Source organism: Alligator sinensis, unplaced genomic scaffold (assembly GCF_000455745.1).
Source record: "Alligator sinensis unplaced genomic scaffold, ASM45574v1 scaffold50_1, whole genome shotgun sequence".
In the NCBI taxonomy this organism is placed as follows: Eukaryota; Metazoa; Chordata; order Crocodylia; family Alligatoridae; genus Alligator; species Alligator sinensis.
In genome coordinates, this window is record NW_005842059.1 from 1,534,495 (window position 1) to 1,551,976 (window position 17,482).

General features: G+C 53.4%; 1 protein-coding gene across 2 annotated transcripts in view; it reads left to right on the forward strand.

Moving 5' to 3' along the window:
• Positions 1 to 16,723, forward strand: part of ABHD12B (abhydrolase domain containing 12B) — a 34,480-nt gene extending 17,757 nt beyond the window's left edge. For both annotated transcript variants that reach the window (XM_025203508.1, XM_006023082.3), the window contains exons 2-13: positions 3,833 to 3,960; positions 6,364 to 6,466; positions 7,387 to 7,506; positions 9,302 to 9,332; positions 9,610 to 9,655; positions 9,762 to 9,891; positions 10,454 to 10,494; positions 11,165 to 11,244; positions 12,323 to 12,405; positions 13,681 to 13,759; positions 15,296 to 15,420; positions 16,607 to 16,723. In XM_025203508.1, coding sequence (XP_025059293.1) covers positions 3,833 to 3,960; positions 6,364 to 6,466; positions 7,387 to 7,506; positions 9,302 to 9,332; positions 9,610 to 9,655; positions 9,762 to 9,891; positions 10,454 to 10,494; positions 11,165 to 11,244; positions 12,323 to 12,405; positions 13,681 to 13,759; positions 15,296 to 15,420; positions 16,607 to 16,631 — 991 coding nt within the window. In that variant the 3' untranslated portion in view covers positions 16,632 to 16,723. The remainder of the gene's footprint in view (positions 1 to 3,832; positions 3,961 to 6,363; positions 6,467 to 7,386; positions 7,507 to 9,301; positions 9,333 to 9,609; positions 9,656 to 9,761; positions 9,892 to 10,453; positions 10,495 to 11,164; positions 11,245 to 12,322; positions 12,406 to 13,680; positions 13,760 to 15,295; positions 15,421 to 16,606) is intronic.
• The last annotated feature ends 759 nt before the right edge of the window (positions 16,724 to 17,482 follow it).

Here is a 17,482-nt window from a genome sequence, read left to right on the forward strand (position 1 = left end):
CGCCCGGGGTTGATCCAGGTGCTGCTTCGGTTCGGATGGTCCCAGCCTGGCACCGAGCCAGCGGCTCCTCCCAGAGCCCTTGGGGTCACCCGGGGTGCCTTGCCTGCTTCCTGCACCTGCGCCTGGGCTGCTCTTCCCCAGGGGATCGTCTTGCACGTTCACGCGCCCCCCCCCCAGTGAAGAGGATGCTGGATCTTGGCCCACTTCGCCTCTGCGAGGGGACCCTTGTGTAACAGCCAGCACGCGCTGACGCGTAGGTCTCGTGGCCCAGGTCGTGAGGCCGGGCACTTGCCCAGAGGAGAATTTGGGAGCCAAGTTCTGCCTGCCCCGGCGAGGCGCTCAAACCCTGGCTGCAGAGGGGCTGGCTCTGCTTGTCGAGGCCCTGCTCACAAAGGGCTCGGCGGTCTGTACGGGTCGGTCAGAGGGTTCTCTCGGCTCTGAAGGGAGGGTCAGGCTGGTGCTGAACCCCAGCCTTACGCTTGATTGCAATTAGTGCTGTTTCCTGAAGCAGGAAGCGTGGCCCAAGCTGGGAGTTGATGCTCCGGCTTCTACATGAGCACTGGAAACGATTACTTCGCTTGGCTCATCTGCTTAATGATGGCTCTAGCCTCTGCTGGAAGACCCACCAGCTTCCCCTTTCGCAGCCCTCCTGGCTCTCTGCATATACTGTGCTGGCATCATTAGCTCTGGATTTGACCCCTTCCTAAGCCTGGCTCCTGCTTCGAGGAGAGGCCGAGTGGATGGTGAAAGAAGGGAGAGGGCCAGGGGGACTTTAGCTTTGCTTTTGCCATCCTCCTTCTCTCCCCTCTGCTTAAAACCAGCAGTCTCGCTTTCTCACTGGGGTATTGTCTAAGCAGATGCGGGGCTGTCTTCTAGCTTGTTAGTCTGGGCTGCTGTTGCCTCCCCGGTTAGTCGCAGGGGCTGGGAAGTCTCTAGGGCCGAAATTGTGTTTACAAGATGCTTGGAGCAAGAGGTGTTGGAAACCATATGACATACCAAGCGGCTCCAGTCTGGTGCTCAGATGAGCCCCCTGAGTCGCTTATCTATACAGCCTGCTCCCCTGCATCTCTGGGATTGCACCTCCTAATTTGGGATTTTAAAGCCCTGGCATTTTGCCTTGCAAGTTCCCAGCTCTGCATGATCTATTGCTTGCAAAAAACGGCCACTCAGTTGGTGTCTGCCAGTACAAAGAACCAGTGGCACTGCTTGCTTCCCCCAAACCACCGCAGGCTGGTGCGCAGTTCCCTCCAAGCCTCTTTGATTTGCTTTCTTCCCCATGTCATCCCTGTCTGTGGGTGCCAGGCCCTTGTTAAACCATAAGCTCCCCTGTGCCAGCCCTTGGGCTTCAACCTGTTGCCCTTGGACAGAATCCAGTGGGCTGCACAAGGTGAAGGGGCGGATAGACCTAGGCCCTGGGACTTTTGTGCCAAGGAAGGGCTGCCAAGTTACTTGGCACTACTGCTCACAGGGTGGTGGCTGGAAGCTGCCGGCGTGACAGGTCCAACTCAATCAGAAGCGGTGACTTCCCGGATGACTCCTCCTGTCTCCAGTTCTTCCCTAAAATGTCTCTTCTCGCTTCCCTTGCCCACTCTCCCCTGCTTGTAGTATCTTCCTGGCTACGTCTTCTGCCTCTGTCCCTTTTGGGCTGCCTTCCTCCCTCTTTCTTCTTAGTCCCCAGCTGCTGAGGAATGTGCTGTATTTCTAGATGACAGCGGATCTTTGTTTTTGGGTTTTTTTTGTTTGTTTGGGTTTTTTTGGCCCTCCCCTGGGCCAAAGAGCCTGCAGATCCCAACTGCTGTAACCGATTCTAGTCCAGCTGCCCTAGCTTGTAACGGCTGGGGATCTGGCCCCTGTTGGACCCTAACTTCTCTTCCTTTCCATCGCTGTTCCTAACCCTCTATTCCTTTTCTATCTAGCACCAGGAATATTAGAAACCAGCTTTGGTTTCAAGCTAAAAGCCTTCACTTGCTTCTGTGGTACTGACTGCCTCTACTGACTAGGAGGGAGAGTGGCTGTAACAGTGCTCGTGCTGGCGCAGAGCTAGCTTGGCACCTGACTGTCGTGCCTCTGTCCTAGTTCTGCAGTCTGAAGGCACTGTCAGGGCGTGCTCGTAGGCTGGAGCAGCCTGTTCACCCACCTCCCGGCCTTCCAGCGTGACTAAGTCTGCCTGGGAAATCCTCCAGCCTGAGCCAACACTTGCATCATCTGCTTGATTAATATGAGAGCAGCCTCATTTCCCCAGCGATGGTGGAAACTTTCTTTAGCAACCTGGGATTATAACCATGGCAAGTGGCTTCTGTGGCTCTAGGTTGATTCACCTGCATTTGGGCATTGGGATGCTTCCCAGGTAGCTTTTGAGCTGTGCTTGCTGAATTGACCGAGACCAAACAATTGGAGCCTGCAGGTGTCTGTTAAAATCCCAGGAGCTAGGCACAGAAAATCTGCCTCTTCAGAAAATGGCCTGAGACCTGCCTGGTGCGCACAGCAAAGCTCGCAAAGTCCCTGAGGAAGAGTGCTGCTCTTCAGCGGCACCCGCAGCTGGCTGGCGCTGTGGAGGGTGTCCGAAGCTCTTGGGCGGTGTGCTCTGACAAGGCTTTGTTTAGCTGGGTCTTGTAAACCTCCAAGGATGGAGATTGCACAGCCTCTTTGGGTAACATGGTCCAGTGTTTTACTACCCTTGTAGTGAGGTTTTTCTTTATCCAACCTCAACTTCCCTCGCTGCAACTTGAGCCCATTGCTCCTTCTGTCATTTGTCACCACTGAGAACAGTCCAGCTCCATCCTCTTTGTAACCGCCTTTGAGGGAGTTGAAGGCTGCTATTAAATCCCACCTCAATCTTCTCTTCTCCAGACTAAATAAGCCCCTTCCCTCAGTCTCTCTTCACAAGTCATGTGCCCCAGCCCCCAAACCAATTCATCAAGGCAGTGGTCTTTAGCTTATAGCTTGCCAGCAGCATTGCTTGTGGCCACGGAGGATCTAAACTGGAGGTTTCTGGGGAGTGTTGCCCAGTGTCTGTAACAAGCTCAGCATTGCCCAGGGGCCGGTGGAGGCTGGGGACCTCTATGATCTACAGAAGGCAGCACATGGTTGTGGCAAACCCCCGCAATGGAGCCGCGGTACAGAGAGGACCTTATGGTCACTTGTCAGGCCTGGCGTGATGTGGTGTGGGCTTGGTCTACGTGTCTGCAGCCATAGGACGTGCAGCATAACATGTCATGATATTGGAGGCTTCTAGGACCCGATGGGGCAGAGTGGCTTTTTGAAATGGCTCTTGCAAGACTCGTCTCATCTGCAGCAATGGAACAACTGCTGCTCCTGAGAGGTGCTGATTGCTTCCGCCCCTGTAGCATAGCGGGGCTTGGCTTTATCTACCCTGCAAGGCTCCTCAGCTTTGCTCTTTCAATTGCTAGGTCTGCTCGGCCCCTCTGCTCCCTCTAGGAGCATCTTGTGTGTTTTTTAGTGAAATAAGGAGGCATCTTCTGACCCCTTCTGAAGGGGAGAAGCATCACTGACCCACTGAGTGTGGAGGTCCTGGGTCCTCCTGCTGCGCAATACCTCGGGCACTGAATGACATGCCCAGCCCCATGGCTACTCTGTGGCATAGCCAAGAACTGCAGCAGGCTGGCACCTGTGAGCAAGCTGTCCCTTCTCTGTGCCTGTTCTCCCAACAGCTGAGCAGGCATTACCCGGCAGCAGCCCAGCACCTCCAGCTAGGCAAAATCTCTTTCCTTCTAGGCTTACCTCACCGGTGTTCACTGTTATACCGGACAAGCTCCCTCCTAAGTGTGTAGCTATGGGAGTAACGGCCCCTGGTGGGTTTTCTGTTTTGCAGGGACTGGTCAGCCTGGCTACCTCGCCTCAAGACCACCTTCCTGCATCTCTTCGTTATTTATGCTTCTGTGCCCTTCCTGATCCGCCTCTTCCCTGTGCTGCTGACCAAGTGTGTCTTTCTCAACATGTGTAAGTATTCCCCCCAGCCCCTTCTGCGGGCAAGACTCTGCATCTCCGCGTGTGTCCTGTCAAAGAGCAAGGACTTGACAAGGGGGCAGCTTGAGCAGCCTCTGACTTGTATTGAAGCTGCAGATGAAAGAACCAAGGTTGCAAATGGCCCTGGCGCGTTCTAAGAAACTCCAGGAGATGTTCTCGGCAACTCCAAGAGGCATCCTCTCGGGCCTCATACAGGCATCCAGTTTCTCCTGGGAGAATCGCTGTTCTCCCAGGAGAAACCATGAGCATCCAGATATTCAGGCTCTTTCTCCCAGAGTACAAATGGCCACCGTGGGAGAAATGGGTTGTCATCTGTCTGCCCAGGAATCAAATCTCCTATATGCACAGGCCCGTAGCCTGGAGGTGGGGAAGGGAGGGTGTAGAGTCATGGTGGTTCTGCAGAGCTGCTGGCTTGGAGGGGTGCGCAATCCCTTGAGGCTTTGCGGAGGGCAGATGCTGCCCAGGCCATTAGCTCAGGTATGTCTCCACTGTGCAGGGTCATGCAGGGATACCCCAGGTAACTGGGAGGTGACCCCAGCCTAGCGCTGCCCGGGCTAGCTGCTGGCATCCTGCTGGCTGCAAGGCAGGGTGGATGGCTGGAGGCTCTTGGCACGTGCTTGCTGGAACGGCCGGAGGATGTAGAGGCTGACCTCCCAGGGCTGCTCCTAGCATTAAAACTTGTGCTGGACTCCACCATCCTCTGTCTGGGTCGCTTCAGGCATTTTGGAGCAAGCCATGGCAAGCTTTCCAAGCAAGGCCTCCCTGCTGCAGGGACGGGGCATTGGCAGGGCAAAGGGAAGGCAGGACATTTGACTTGTCATGGCACAAGGCTGCCAGCTTCTGTCTCCGCTGCCTTCACTCTGTTGGATCTAATGTGCCTTCAGATAGCGGGGAGCAGGGTGCAGAGCCCTGGCTGCACTGAACCGAGACCTGTGATTGCCCAGAGCCTGAAGAAAATGGACAACCTGCCCCCTTGATGCTGTTCCCCCATTGCTTCAGGGGCCTAAGTTAGGTCTGTAGGGAGATGCCATCCCACTAGTGTAAGGGTTGCCACTTTGCACCAGATCTGCTCTTGGTCCTCCCCACTCTGAGCACTGCATGAATAATGGCTGATCCCAGTCCCTTGTGAAGGAAGGGATCTTCCTGAAACCCAGATGAGCCTGCTGTGGCTTCACAGTTTCATAGTTGTTAGGGTCTGGAAGAGACCTTACAGATCATCGGGTCCATCCCCGCTGCACTTGGGCAGGCAAGACTGATGACCCCAGCAAGATGGAGCAGATTCAGGTCTGGTTAAAATAGGTGGAAAGACCTGGTCGAGAACAGTGTTTCTCAACCTTTGAAGTAGCAAGTACTCCCTAACTTCTGAACATTTTAATAAGTACCCCAACACTCAATTTTCCAGGGGATTTTATATTTATAGACTAATGTGTGCCATATGTTGGAAGAAGGGCTGTGTATATAAGGCTGTGATATGACAGATGTCTGATCTGGTGTGGGTAGGGTTGCCACCTTTTACACCAGGGGTGCACAACTCAAGTGTGTACCTGGGCCAGAGGTGATGTTGGCCAAAGCTGGGAGGGCTGGACTGATTATTACTGGGGAATTTAAAGCATGGTGCAATGCACAACGCATCAACTTTTTTGCCATAGTTTTGAAAGGAAAAGAGGGCGAGAGAGAGAGTGAGTGTTGGGGTACCCGCGTACCCCCTGCCTGTGTCTCGCATACCCCCAGGGGTATGCATACCACAGGTTGAGAAACTATGGTCTAGAAAGTGATGTAGGGCTCCATGCTGAGCTGGGGACCTCTGGATACCTGCGGATCAAATCTCCTTCACTTTCTCCTGCTGGAGGATGGGGTGGCCTGGTACCATGTAGACGTCAGTGTGCAGCTTGCTGCTGGCTGGAGAGGAGCGCCTTTCCTGTTGGGCATCTCATACTTCCAGTTAGCCGTGTTTTATTTCCAGCCTTCCCTTGCAAAGGGAAACTGAATTCTGCCCCTACTTACTGCCCTTTATTATCCCTTCCTCTTGAAGAGGAAGAGCAGCTGGCAAGAGTGTGGTGGTACAAATATGCATGCGTCAGAGTCCTGTATGGAATGAATATATGCTGGACATTCCCCAACCATGTTAAAACTTCCCGTTGACTTCAGTATGAGCAGAAATAACTAGAGAATTCACCCTCGGGGGGCTTCTGAAGTGCCCTCTTCCACCAGTCTCCCCGTTACTTGATTTTCAATGTGACCTGTTTTGTGAGTGCTGGGGATATACAAAATCAGCAGAGCTCTCCCAGAAGCTGGAGTACGATCGGGGCCAGGGGCTGTGCAGATCGCCAGGTAGAAAGTTGTGCCCTAACACTTCATCCTTTTTGTCTTGCTCAGTTAAAATCCCCTTCTTTGTGGACCTCTCGAGGCCTGAATTATTGCTGAACCACACAGTAAACGTCTACCTCACAACTGAACCCGAGGTCACAATCGGCGTCTGGTGAGTACAGCAGCTTTAACAACGAGATTCGCTCGGATGTTCACGGACGGCGAGGAATAGAGTGCGACATCCCGGGATAAACCCTGGCTCCTACGCTTTCAATCTCAAGCTAAACCTGTAATGGGCCCTTTCAAGCTGTGCGCTGGGGAAAATCCATCTCGGCGTGTTGCGTTGTGCTGAGCAAAGCAAGCTTTTGGCTAATGTGAAAGGTCCTACGCATTTGTGTACGGACTGTGCTTTGTGGCAGTGAACAATAGACACTCGCCCCTATTGCCAGCTGCGCTCGGAGGTGTGGGGCTTGGGCGAGCTATCGTCAGATCAGCCTGTACACACATCTCCACCTGCGGTGATTAATGGCAGGCTGGCTCACTGGCTCACTGCTTGGGCACGTCGGGGAGACCAACCCATACGTGAACAATAGTGAGAATTTGCCCTGAATACCTGTGCATAGGTCAGCTAGTAATGGAGGGTTGCAGACAGCTCAGGTGTTGCCCCGCTGGGCTGGAAGTGCCCTGTTAACTTGTATATCCCGCCTAGCAGCGCCGGATGCAGTGAAAGTCTTCGTTGGCTCCTGTCGCTGTTCATGGTGCAGCTGAAGCTGCCTCCCTGGTTGTTTTTCTGAGAATAATTTGTGCCTGTGGTTTAAAACAGAGAAACAGCTGTTGCATCCAAGTCCAGTGCAAATACAGCAGTCGGATAGGGAGAGGTTTAGGGTGAGATGAGCGCTCTGTGGATGGAGGGATGGCAGGGGTCTTGCGTGACTAGAGGCTGCGATTTTGGCCTGGCTTTGGAGATCACTAGCGGTTGTTCATCTTCCCAACGAGGCAGGAAGCCGTCGCACATCCCCTTGGATCGGCAATGGGAAATCCAGATGCATGCAAGCTGGCTGCTAATGACACTTTCCTGGTCTGATCTTTTAGGCACAGCGTCCCAGCTAGCCGGGGGATCGAAGCCCAAGGGAAAGACCACAGCTGGTATGAAGAAGCTCTCGGAGATGATAATCCGGTGATACTCTATCTCCATGGCAATGGGGCCACCAGGTGACTGCAATTCTGTATTGCTCATCATGCTGGGAGAGCCTGGCTGTCCTCTTCTCTGAGCTGGGCATGTTGCCTGGGACTGTGGCCTTTGGCAGAGCTGGCTGGAGGCCGGGGGCTCTGGTTCGATGCTCCTTGGCTGAGGCGCTGCTTGATTTCTCTCTTTAAATCTTGGAGCCCTTATCTCATGCCAGCGCTGCGGGCTTGTCGCAAAGCTTCTGGAAACCTGGCTCACCGTGCCAGCTCCTTTCTGGCCCCGCTTATCCATTTCCCCACCCCCACACATGCAGTGATGGATGTCCCAGGTGCTGCCCCATGTAGGTCTGAGAAGGAGCCATTCGCCTTCGCTGCTGAAGAGCACGAATGTAGCCTTGAACCGAGCTGCTCGGTTTCCATGGCGACCGCTCCATCCCCTGTGATGCTGAGGCTCCGTCCCTGGGGTCCTCCCGCTCCCCCGCAGGCACGCAGCCCGGCTTGCTCGGCTGCATGGCCCCGCCCCGCCCTGCTTTCCCTGCACGCTCCCTGCCGTGCCTTCACTGTGCTCTGCGCCCTCCCCGCTGCCTCCCCAGGAGCTCAGTCTTGGGAACACTGCTGGGGCCATCTAGGCCTCGCCTGGTACCCAGACAAAGCCTGGTACCCATCTGCTTGGAGCCTCCTTCCTTTTCTAACTTGTGCCCTGATAGCATCCTAGTACTGGGGGAGACGTGTGCACCTTTTCCCATGGATGCATGAGTCCAGGGCCGAAGCCTGCCTGCCTGTGCACTGATGCACCCCATGGGATCTGCCTTGCGTTCTTCTGGCCTTTTGGGAGAGGGGCTGAAATCTCCGAGCCACATTTCTTTTAAGCTTTGTCCCTGCTTGGCTGTCTCGGTAGGTGACCCTGTGCTTATCAGATCCCCCTCCCTGCTACAAGGGAGACGTGTTCAAGACCCACTGAACAGCTGGGGTTGTCCTTTTCTTGGCGTTTTGGCTGCTGCAGGCTCTGCCCGCGGGCCTGTGAGCGCTGTGTTATGTGAAACGCTGGGTGCTGTCGCTGGCTCGCAAGGTCGTGATGATCGATGTGCCTGGCAGAGGCCGGGCTGCCAAGCACGTTCCCTGAAGCTCCTGGATGCCTCCCCTCCAGCTTGGTATTAATGATCCCTGTAGATGCAAAGGCTTAGCCTGCCCCTGGGCACAACTCTAGCCCTCCCTTCAGGCTGTGTGCACCAGGCTATTCCTCTATTAACCTGGCTGCTAAGTACTTAGACCAGAGGTTTCTCGTTCACCTCCAAGCATGGAAACAAGTGCTTGGAGCAGCAGGGGGTCTTTCCCAGAGCTGCTCCTAAGCAGCACTTGGGGCCCAGGGGCAAATGCATCCCTTTTTAGAGGTACAAGCCCCTGAACTACCCTTGTGCTGATGCAGTAGGACATGTTGTTGTAAGCAACTGGCCTACACCAGGCAGACTTCCCTATGAAAATGGCTAGCTGCAAGCTGCCGTGATATAAAAGGATCCCCTAGCAAAGGCTCCACGCTGCACAGACTAATCTGAGCCACCCCGCTTGTTTTGTTGTACTACATTTCTAGCTTCTTGCTTTCCTTTGAGGGGTCTTCATGTCTTGGCCCTGCTCCCCACCTATGATCTGCGTGTGCTTGGTCATGAGAACATACGGGGTCGAACCAATGGTCATAAGAACATACGTGCCATATGGGGTCAAACCAATGGTCCGTGTAGCTGTGTCCTGCCTTTGGCAGCAACATGGGTGGAATCTGCAAAACAGGAACCCTTCCTAAAATACGTCTCTTCTCCACCCCCCGCAGGGCTGCAAATCACAGAGTTAACCTGATAAAGGTAGGTCGTGCTGCTGCGAGTGGATGGCCCGTAGGGGCTGTCGTGGGGTGGGCTTGCTCAGCTGGGATCTGCCCTGGAGAATCCTGAGCACAGCTCCTCTGTACGATGTGGCCAGGAGATGGGTAGAGCCAAATCTATCTTCAAGCGGGCCCATGCGCCAGGCTGGATGATGGGGGAGAAAGGATCTGTCTGTCGGACTCTGGCGTGGGGTTCGAAACCGGTGTCCTGAACGCGCTGGCCTCTATGGTGTCACTAGTAACATTATCTTCCCTGACAGGTCATGAGTGCCATTGGCTTCCACGTCTTGGCTGTTGACTACAGAGGTAAACTTGAACCTATGCCCGTTTCTTTCCTGGGCACGTGTGTTCAGGGGGTTGGGAGGAGGAGTATTGATATGTCCTAGTCACCCTCCTGTCTGCTGCACCGCAGGGTATGGAGACTCGAGCGGCTCCCCAAGCGAGGGGGGCTTCACCACGGACATCCTGTACCTCTACGACTGGGTAAAGGCCCGGAGCGGGAAGAGCAGGGTCTTTCTCTGGGGACACTCCTTGGGGACCGGGTGAGTGTGCTGTTCAGCTATGTCAGAAATGCATCCAAGGATGTGGAGGGCTTCATTACCAAAGAGCTCATTGGGTTGTGCTTTAGTGCCCTTCTTGTGTGTAGCTCTGTCTCCCATAACAAATCCACGTAGGTGAGGTATGACCTGATAGGCCTCTGCTGAAACCTCTTTGTCAGGAAAGGAAATAGGGTAAACCAAGGGGGACTGGGTACCAGGACAGTGTTGGAAGCAGAGTACGTCAGAGACTTCCTTTGACAATCCTTCCCTCCCCAAAGTTGACCACCTGGTTGTAAATAGTGAAGGGGACTGGTCATCATGATGGCAGCTTGGCAAGCTTGCATAGCTGGGCAAGGTCAAGGGCTTGCTACTTCCGACTGACCACATGTGAGGGCGCTGGTCTTGGAACAAGAACGCCCCATGGAGGCTTTGCCCTGGGGGCTTGGAGAAGCCTGGGGGTCTGCTCCACATGGTCAGCTAATTGGCACATTGGGTGTTTGGTTTCTTCTCTCCTCCCCATGCCTTGCTGTTACCAACGGTGTCAAGGGTATTTCCATTCCTGCAGAATAGCAACCAACGTGGCGAGGAAGCTGCTTGAAGACCGAGGTAACTTTCACGAGTGTCGGCATGGGCTGGATGCTTGATGCTTCCAGCCCTCGGGGAAGAGCTCATTACAGCCCCTCCTTGAGACTGGGTTGTTGGTGGTTTGGCCTTGGCTGAAGCTAGTTGGGTCTGAGGACTGCTTTAAATAAAGTTATGCTGGCTGGGGTGGGCTCTGAAGGGCTGTCCGTCCAACGGGGATGGGTGGGAAGTGCTGTGTTGGCATGGGTGGTTTGGAGCAGTGGGGCCTCTCTTCCTTCGCTACGGGGGCAGACCAAGACATGAGTGCCTTGTACACCCAAGCATTCAGCCACCTGGCACGTCCGGCTTGATTGGGGTCAACCAAAATCAATGGATATTTCATTGTCCACTTCATTGTCTTTGGAACTGGTCTTCTGGGGTTAAGCATGAGCCATAGGCTCCAAATACTGACCAGATGAGGCTTCCGATCTTCCTTATCTGGTGAAGGTGAAGGCAGTGCACAGGAGTGTGTAACTCACTCCTTGTAAGCGTGACTTGCTACACAGCGATATTTGTGGGGAATGAGGAGGGAGGACTGGAGGGAGATTTTGGGTGGGGGGATGACAAGGGAGCCAGCAAACCTGCTAAGAAAAGGTTGGGACCACTCCATAACACGTTTTGCTGTGGCGTCTTCTTTGATTCATTTGTCTCCAAGGAACCCAGGTGGACGGACTCATTCTGGAATCTCCCTACACCAACATCCGGGATGCAGCTGCTAATATCCCTGTTACAAAAGTAAGACGCCAGCCAGGCTCGTGCTCTGCTTGCAGTTGTGCTTGAATGCGTGTTGGTGTATGTGCTAGCAAGGCTCTCTCGTCCCTTGGCTAATCTGCCCTTGCCCACTCGGGTGTGTTGGAAAGGAAGTGGTATTAGGCCCTGGCCTTATCAGAGGTAGGATCGGCACTCAGTAAAACATATGATAAGGAAGGCACTACATCTTGCTGTGACGGTTGTCCCTTCTTGGAGTCAAGGGTCCTCTTATTCCTGCATGCAGGCTGTGCTGTTTCCAGGCTATCTCAGGCAGGTGCCCATCCAGCCTCTGCTTGCAAACCACAGGGAAGGAGATCCCTTGGCTTCCCTGGGCAGCTCGTGCCACGGTCCTACTGCTTGCAGAACTAGGAGACGTACAAAAAAACTAGAACCCTTGGTTCCAAAATGATACCTTTTATTAGACCAACTGGAAAATGGCAAGAAAAGTTTTTCCCCCACCCCGCTTTTTAAGCGTGGGTGCCCATGACTGGCCTCTCGTTGCGAGGCTGTGGTAGGCTGGAGCTCAGCAGCACTCGCCCCAGGATTTGCTGCACCCGGGCTGGCTCCTACGCTTGATGTCCTGACCTGAGCTAAGGACACCAGAGAACTGCTTTCATTGCTACCTGCTGGGGAGAGGAGCCTTGCATAAAGATCCAGCTCTTCCTTGTGCCTCCCAAAACCTCCAGCTATTTAATAAGCCTCTTATTAAATGGCTATTTAATAATACTCCCCTGGCTGCCTTATTGCATGCACACACACAATGCTCTAATGCTACAAAAGGTGTTCAGCAAGGCAAATATAGGCTCCTCTCCAAGGCTAGAAGGGCCTGGGGTCTCAGGCAGATGTGGGGGTAGGAAGCTGCCAGGCAGCTCTGAAGAGTGCCTGAAATCCCAGCCGGGGAAGTGGGAGATAGTCTGTTCTCTCCAGCTGACCGGGTGGCTACTGGCCCCTTCCAGCTTTGCCTGACTGATGTGACTCTGCTCCCAGAGGGCACTGGCAGCGGGTACCGGCTGACCAGGGGCACAGCAGAGAGCCTGCAGCTTGTTCCTTGGTCTTTTAACAGATCTACCGCCAGTTTCCCGGCTTTGATTACCTTGTCTTGGACACCCTGGCGCTGGCTGACCTGTTTTTCCAGAGTGATGAGAAGTGAGTAACACTCTGGGCCGATGGTTTGAAATGCAAAGGCTTTCCCTTGCCGGGGCTGCTGCTTGCTGGCATCCGAGTCCTGTTCCCTGCCCTGCATTACAAGGGGACGGGTCTATGTGGAGTGGCAATTTCTGTGCCATCAGATGCAGGCTTTTCCACGTGCTATAAATACCAGCTAACTGCTAATGACTGAGAGACTCAGGGCCTTTTGCACACAACAAAAGCCCTGATGCAGATTTGAGAGGTTCGTGCAGGTTCATGGTCCGGCCATCCTCCAAGGACACCGGTTGCATTGTGGTGGTTGAAAAGCGGTGAGCTCCTAGGTCATTACCGCTCGAATCTGGGAGCCTGGAGCGCGCGGCCCAAAGCTGTAGCTTCGGAAAGCTGCTTTTTGGCACTTCAGCTCTGAAATCTAAAGGCGCATGCAAACAGTGATCGCTTGAATGGAAATATCTCCGGTGCAACTTAAAATGGTTGGAGATGTTTCCTCTTGTCTGATAATTGTGGATGGCAGGGAGGGAATTTGAATAGGGGATAGCTCCGGTTTGATGCTGTCTTTGTAGAGCATCCACTGCTGCCACCATTGGAGAGAGGATATTAGGTTAGATGAACTAAACCCATGTGGCACTTATGTTTCCTTGGGTGTCATGCCACTCGTCTGACACCTGCTGCTTTGTCAGCCGCTGCTGGGCACTGCTGAGCTCTAGCTGACGGCCAGTCCTCTTTGGAAGGCAGATTCACAGAAACAGTCCCTGAACATGCCCCAGTCTGCGAGCACAAATAAAGGGGCAAATGGTGCTAAATGAGCAGGGGCTTGCTGCAGAACAGCTGGCCTGTAGTGATGGCTCGTGCGCCTGTGATCACCCGCACGGGAAATGGAAAACTGACTTGGAGCAGCTGAGCTCTTCCCTCCAGAGATGAAATGCCCTGACTTAACTCGCTGCCCACAGGTGGGTGAATGCCAGGTGCACAGTACCTGAACTGGGTTTACTGGACAGCTGGCTGGTGCTGTCCCTTGCTGCCTCATAGCTCAGCTCTTGGCTGTCTCTGCCTGGGAGACCTTGATCTGGGTCCAGGCTGCTCCGAGTCTTAATGCAGCATGGTCCTGGACTCACCTGCCTGGTCAGCTGTGCTCTGGCGGGGGCACGGTGCAGCAATTGTGGGTGAGAAGAAAGCCTCCTGCCTCTTCCAGATCAAATGCTGATGTTGAGCTGGAGTGAGAAAAGCTGGAATCGATGCTCTCTGTGGGTCACTGGACTATTTTTGTCCCCTCAGTGTGAAAGTGCTGACCAGTCCCATCTTGATCTTGCACGCAGAGGATGATCCAATCATTCCCTCCCACCTGGGTCGAAAGGTAACTCTCTTTTTGCCCCTTGAGCCCCTCTACACTGTCGTTTTGCAGGGGAAAAAGTGAAAAGTGCACTCGGGCGTTATCGGTTGTAGACTAAAACTGCAGGGTGGAGTGGGTCCTGTGGCCAGCTCGCTGCTGTACTGAATATGTATATCGAATTTCCCCATAACGGCTAATTAGAAAGGCTGCATTTGAACCTTCCTAATGCTACAGATTAGTGCCGCCCTTCAGAGCCTGAATGTGTTGCCTACCCGTAGCATCCTGGGAACTGGCTCCCCAGCTGCTGTGCTATAACACAGTCTGCTAGCAATGTCCCTGCACCCTTTCCTAGTCCATGGGAGTATCCCGAGTCCAGCAGTGGCAGGAGTGGCTGCTCTGGAGCAAGAGCCCTGAACAGGGTGTACCTAGAGCAATTCCCTACCCCATCATACCCTCCATAGCATTTGTTATGTTGATTTAAAGGAGCTGTGCCCATACTGGTGAGCTGGCCTGGCGTTCCTTAGATGGGCAGACACGCTCAATGCAGTACTTGGCACACAAGTTCTGGCTGGCACCAGCGGTATCTCTGGCTGGGCTGGACAGGCCGAGTGTTAACAACTTGATTAAAGCATTTAGGACTTATGGTAGAGGTGATATCTTGTATTAGACCAACTAGATTTTTGCAAGCCTAGTTGGTCTAATACAAGATATCACCTCTAGCACGAGTCCCGAATGCTTTTTCCTCTCGACCAACATGGCTACAACTTGGACACCAAGAACTTGGTTACGCAGGCTTGAGTCCAAACTGGCCCGGAGGTCGGCGTCTACCTGGGTGCCTGGCTTGCCCCCACTCAATGCTGAGAAACCGTCTTTCAGTGGCGGGGCCCTAAGCAAAATGCTCGTGAAAGCTCCTAAGCCCCGTTGCATCGCCGATGCGACTTGTGATATCTGTGCCGCAGAATATGGCTCCTGTTCTTAATGGACCGTGGTGCATGGCTGGGCACAGCTCTTCAGAAACTCACTGAAAATCAGCTGTAGGGACTGCTGAGCCTAGCATAACGACTGCGTTCAAAGAGCCCGGGTGCTGAGTTTCCACTGTCCCTGGCTGTCAGCGGCAGCTCACTCACAGGATTTCCTGTGATAATTGTTCCTCTGGGTGTTGCAATCGCCCAACTGGAGACCGAATACAGGCAGGCCCAGCAGTAGCAGCTCTCGGGTAAGCCTTTATTCAGGCTTCACTCCCACCTTTTTAGCAGGCAGGGAGCGATTCCATCTGGCAAGACCCTTTCGTCTTGCTGGAAGAAGCTGGCTGTGCTGGGTCTCCTGTGTTTGACATGCAGCACTGGTGCTGGAAGACACTGCGCAGGTGACATGGGCTCCCTACTTCAGTTCCCTGCCTGTAAAACGGGCATCCTAGCTTGTCCTGAGGTCCCAGGGGGAATCTGTAGCCACCTTTGGCCATCAGTGCAAGGGCCTGGGGATGAATGAAGCACTTCAAATGCAAAAGCCTCATTTACTGTAGCACTCAGTGAACTGCTAGAGGCCCCTCTCTCTTCACAGCTCTTTGAGATCGCCATCAGCGCCTACCAGGACAAGAACAAGGTTAGGTTTGTGGCCTTTCCTGACAAGCTGGGCTTGGCGCATGACTACATTTCTTTCCATCCAGACCTTCCCACTGTTGTGAAGTAAGTAAGGCCAGGTGCCGATGCTCCGGGTATCTTCTGTCTTCCCTCGTTTGGCTGCTGAGACTAGGAAGTAGACCAGGGCGGGCAATTATTTTGCGGGGAGAGCCACTTACTGAGTTTTGGCAAGCCATTGAGGGCTGCATGACAGGCAGCCAGGGGCAGATAAATATTAATTTTCTAAATTTTTTTAGGGCCCTTGCAGGCCGGATAGAATGGCCTGGTGGGCCGCATCCAGTCCCTGGGGTGCATTTTGCCCGCCCCTGAAGTAGACCAATGGCTTGAAATTGCAGCAAAGTAGGTTTAAGTTGGATACCAGGGAAAACTTCTTCACTGCTACAACAGCGGGCAGTGGGGGTGCACAGGCACTGGTCAGGGATGGTCTAGGCATAGTGATGCTTTATTCTACTAATGGGGGGCTCCTGGTCTTGGTTTGCCCCACCCTGCCTTTTAGCTACATGCGTTGAGGGGGAAGTGGGAAATGGGGTTTAAGCCTCTCTTGGAGGCATTGGGTGCTGGCTGGAGCTAAGGCTGGGGATTATGACTAGGCTGTGCCAATGCTCCTGCTGGGACTTAAAGCCAGAGATTCCTGGCTGGAGGGTCTTGCCCTCCACTCAAGGTCAGACCAATGCTGCATTTGGGGTCAGGAAGGAATTTTCCATCATGGTCTGATTGGTATGGAGTCGGGCGCTAAGCCTCTACTTGAGATCTCTTGAGCGTATATTAACAACCTTTTATAGAAGCAGATTGGCTGCTGTGGTTCCCTGTTTTAAGTGTGACAGATTTGGCTGTTAGGTCTGTATTGTGTTGGGGTTAAGAGTTTAGATAACGGATGGTGTGGATGGATAAGGATGATCCTGCCTCAGGCAGGGGGTTGGACTGGAGGACCTCCGAAGGTCCCTTCCAGCCTGACTTCTCTGAACACACTCCTGTGTGACACCAGCCACAGCTCCTGTATGTCCTAAGTCACTAATCTGAGTCCAGGCTGCCTCTCTCACTTGTGGGAACCAATATGTACGGAGCGACTGCAGCTTATACCGAGCTGGTGTAGTCTGCAGCTCGTTAGAAACAGAGAAGACAACCTCGGTCAGGTTACTTTACCTTCCCAGAGCACAAGGCAGGTACAGCACAAATCCACTGCCTAGTCCAGTAACTCTGCCTGGTTTATTCTGTCATTGTTCTGTTGCAGAGACTTCCTGAAGAACATTACATAGCAGCAGCTGGCATTACTTACATGTGCAGCAGGAGCGTGTTCGAGCAAGTTTACACTGAGGATTTATATTTAATAAACAACTGAAGTGTTTTAGCTGAATTTGGGTATTTCGCCTTCCCACACCCACCCCTGGGTCCCTGCAGTGCAATTGCAGCAGCACAGCTGAGCCCCTAAAGAAGTGCTCTTTTGACATTTTGCACATTCTACACTTTATTGCTTTATAGCGATGCATCTCAAGCTTGTTTTATTGCTTCCAAGACAGAGGCAATTAGTGAAGGGCAGGGAAGAAGAAAGGTCTCACAGGGACAGTTACATAGCTTTTGCAGGACAGGCCACCCAAGCAGACTTTTTTAGAGCCTCCTATCTACTGTCATGTTAGGCTTCATGTAGCACCTTGTCGTGCTCGGATAGAAGCTAGAGTTCTTTACCATGCCAAATGTTACAGCTGCCTGCTTATTTGCTTCCAGCCTTAGGGCTGGCCAGGAGACTAAGTAAGGAGTGATGGTGAATGGGACACACTGCTCCAGCAGCGGCCTTAAGCTGCTCCCTGGCTCTGACAAGGAAGTGCTGTTTCCCAGCCAGCTGAAGGAGAGGTGCAGGACCACATGCTACAGCATGAAGTGCCCTTGGTTGTTAACACCACGTTTTGGCTACAGCCTGGTTAAACAGCAGAGCTACCCCGAGTCCCTTGGATACTTTGATTGGCACTTGTATTCCAGCACCTACTGCAAGCGGCAGCTTTCGGGTCTCTGCATAACGCTCTACACAAATTCTCCTCCTGGGAAAAGCCAACAGTAAGCCATTTGCTAAATAGCTACAGGAACTTCTTACAGTGTTTACAATGCATTCCTG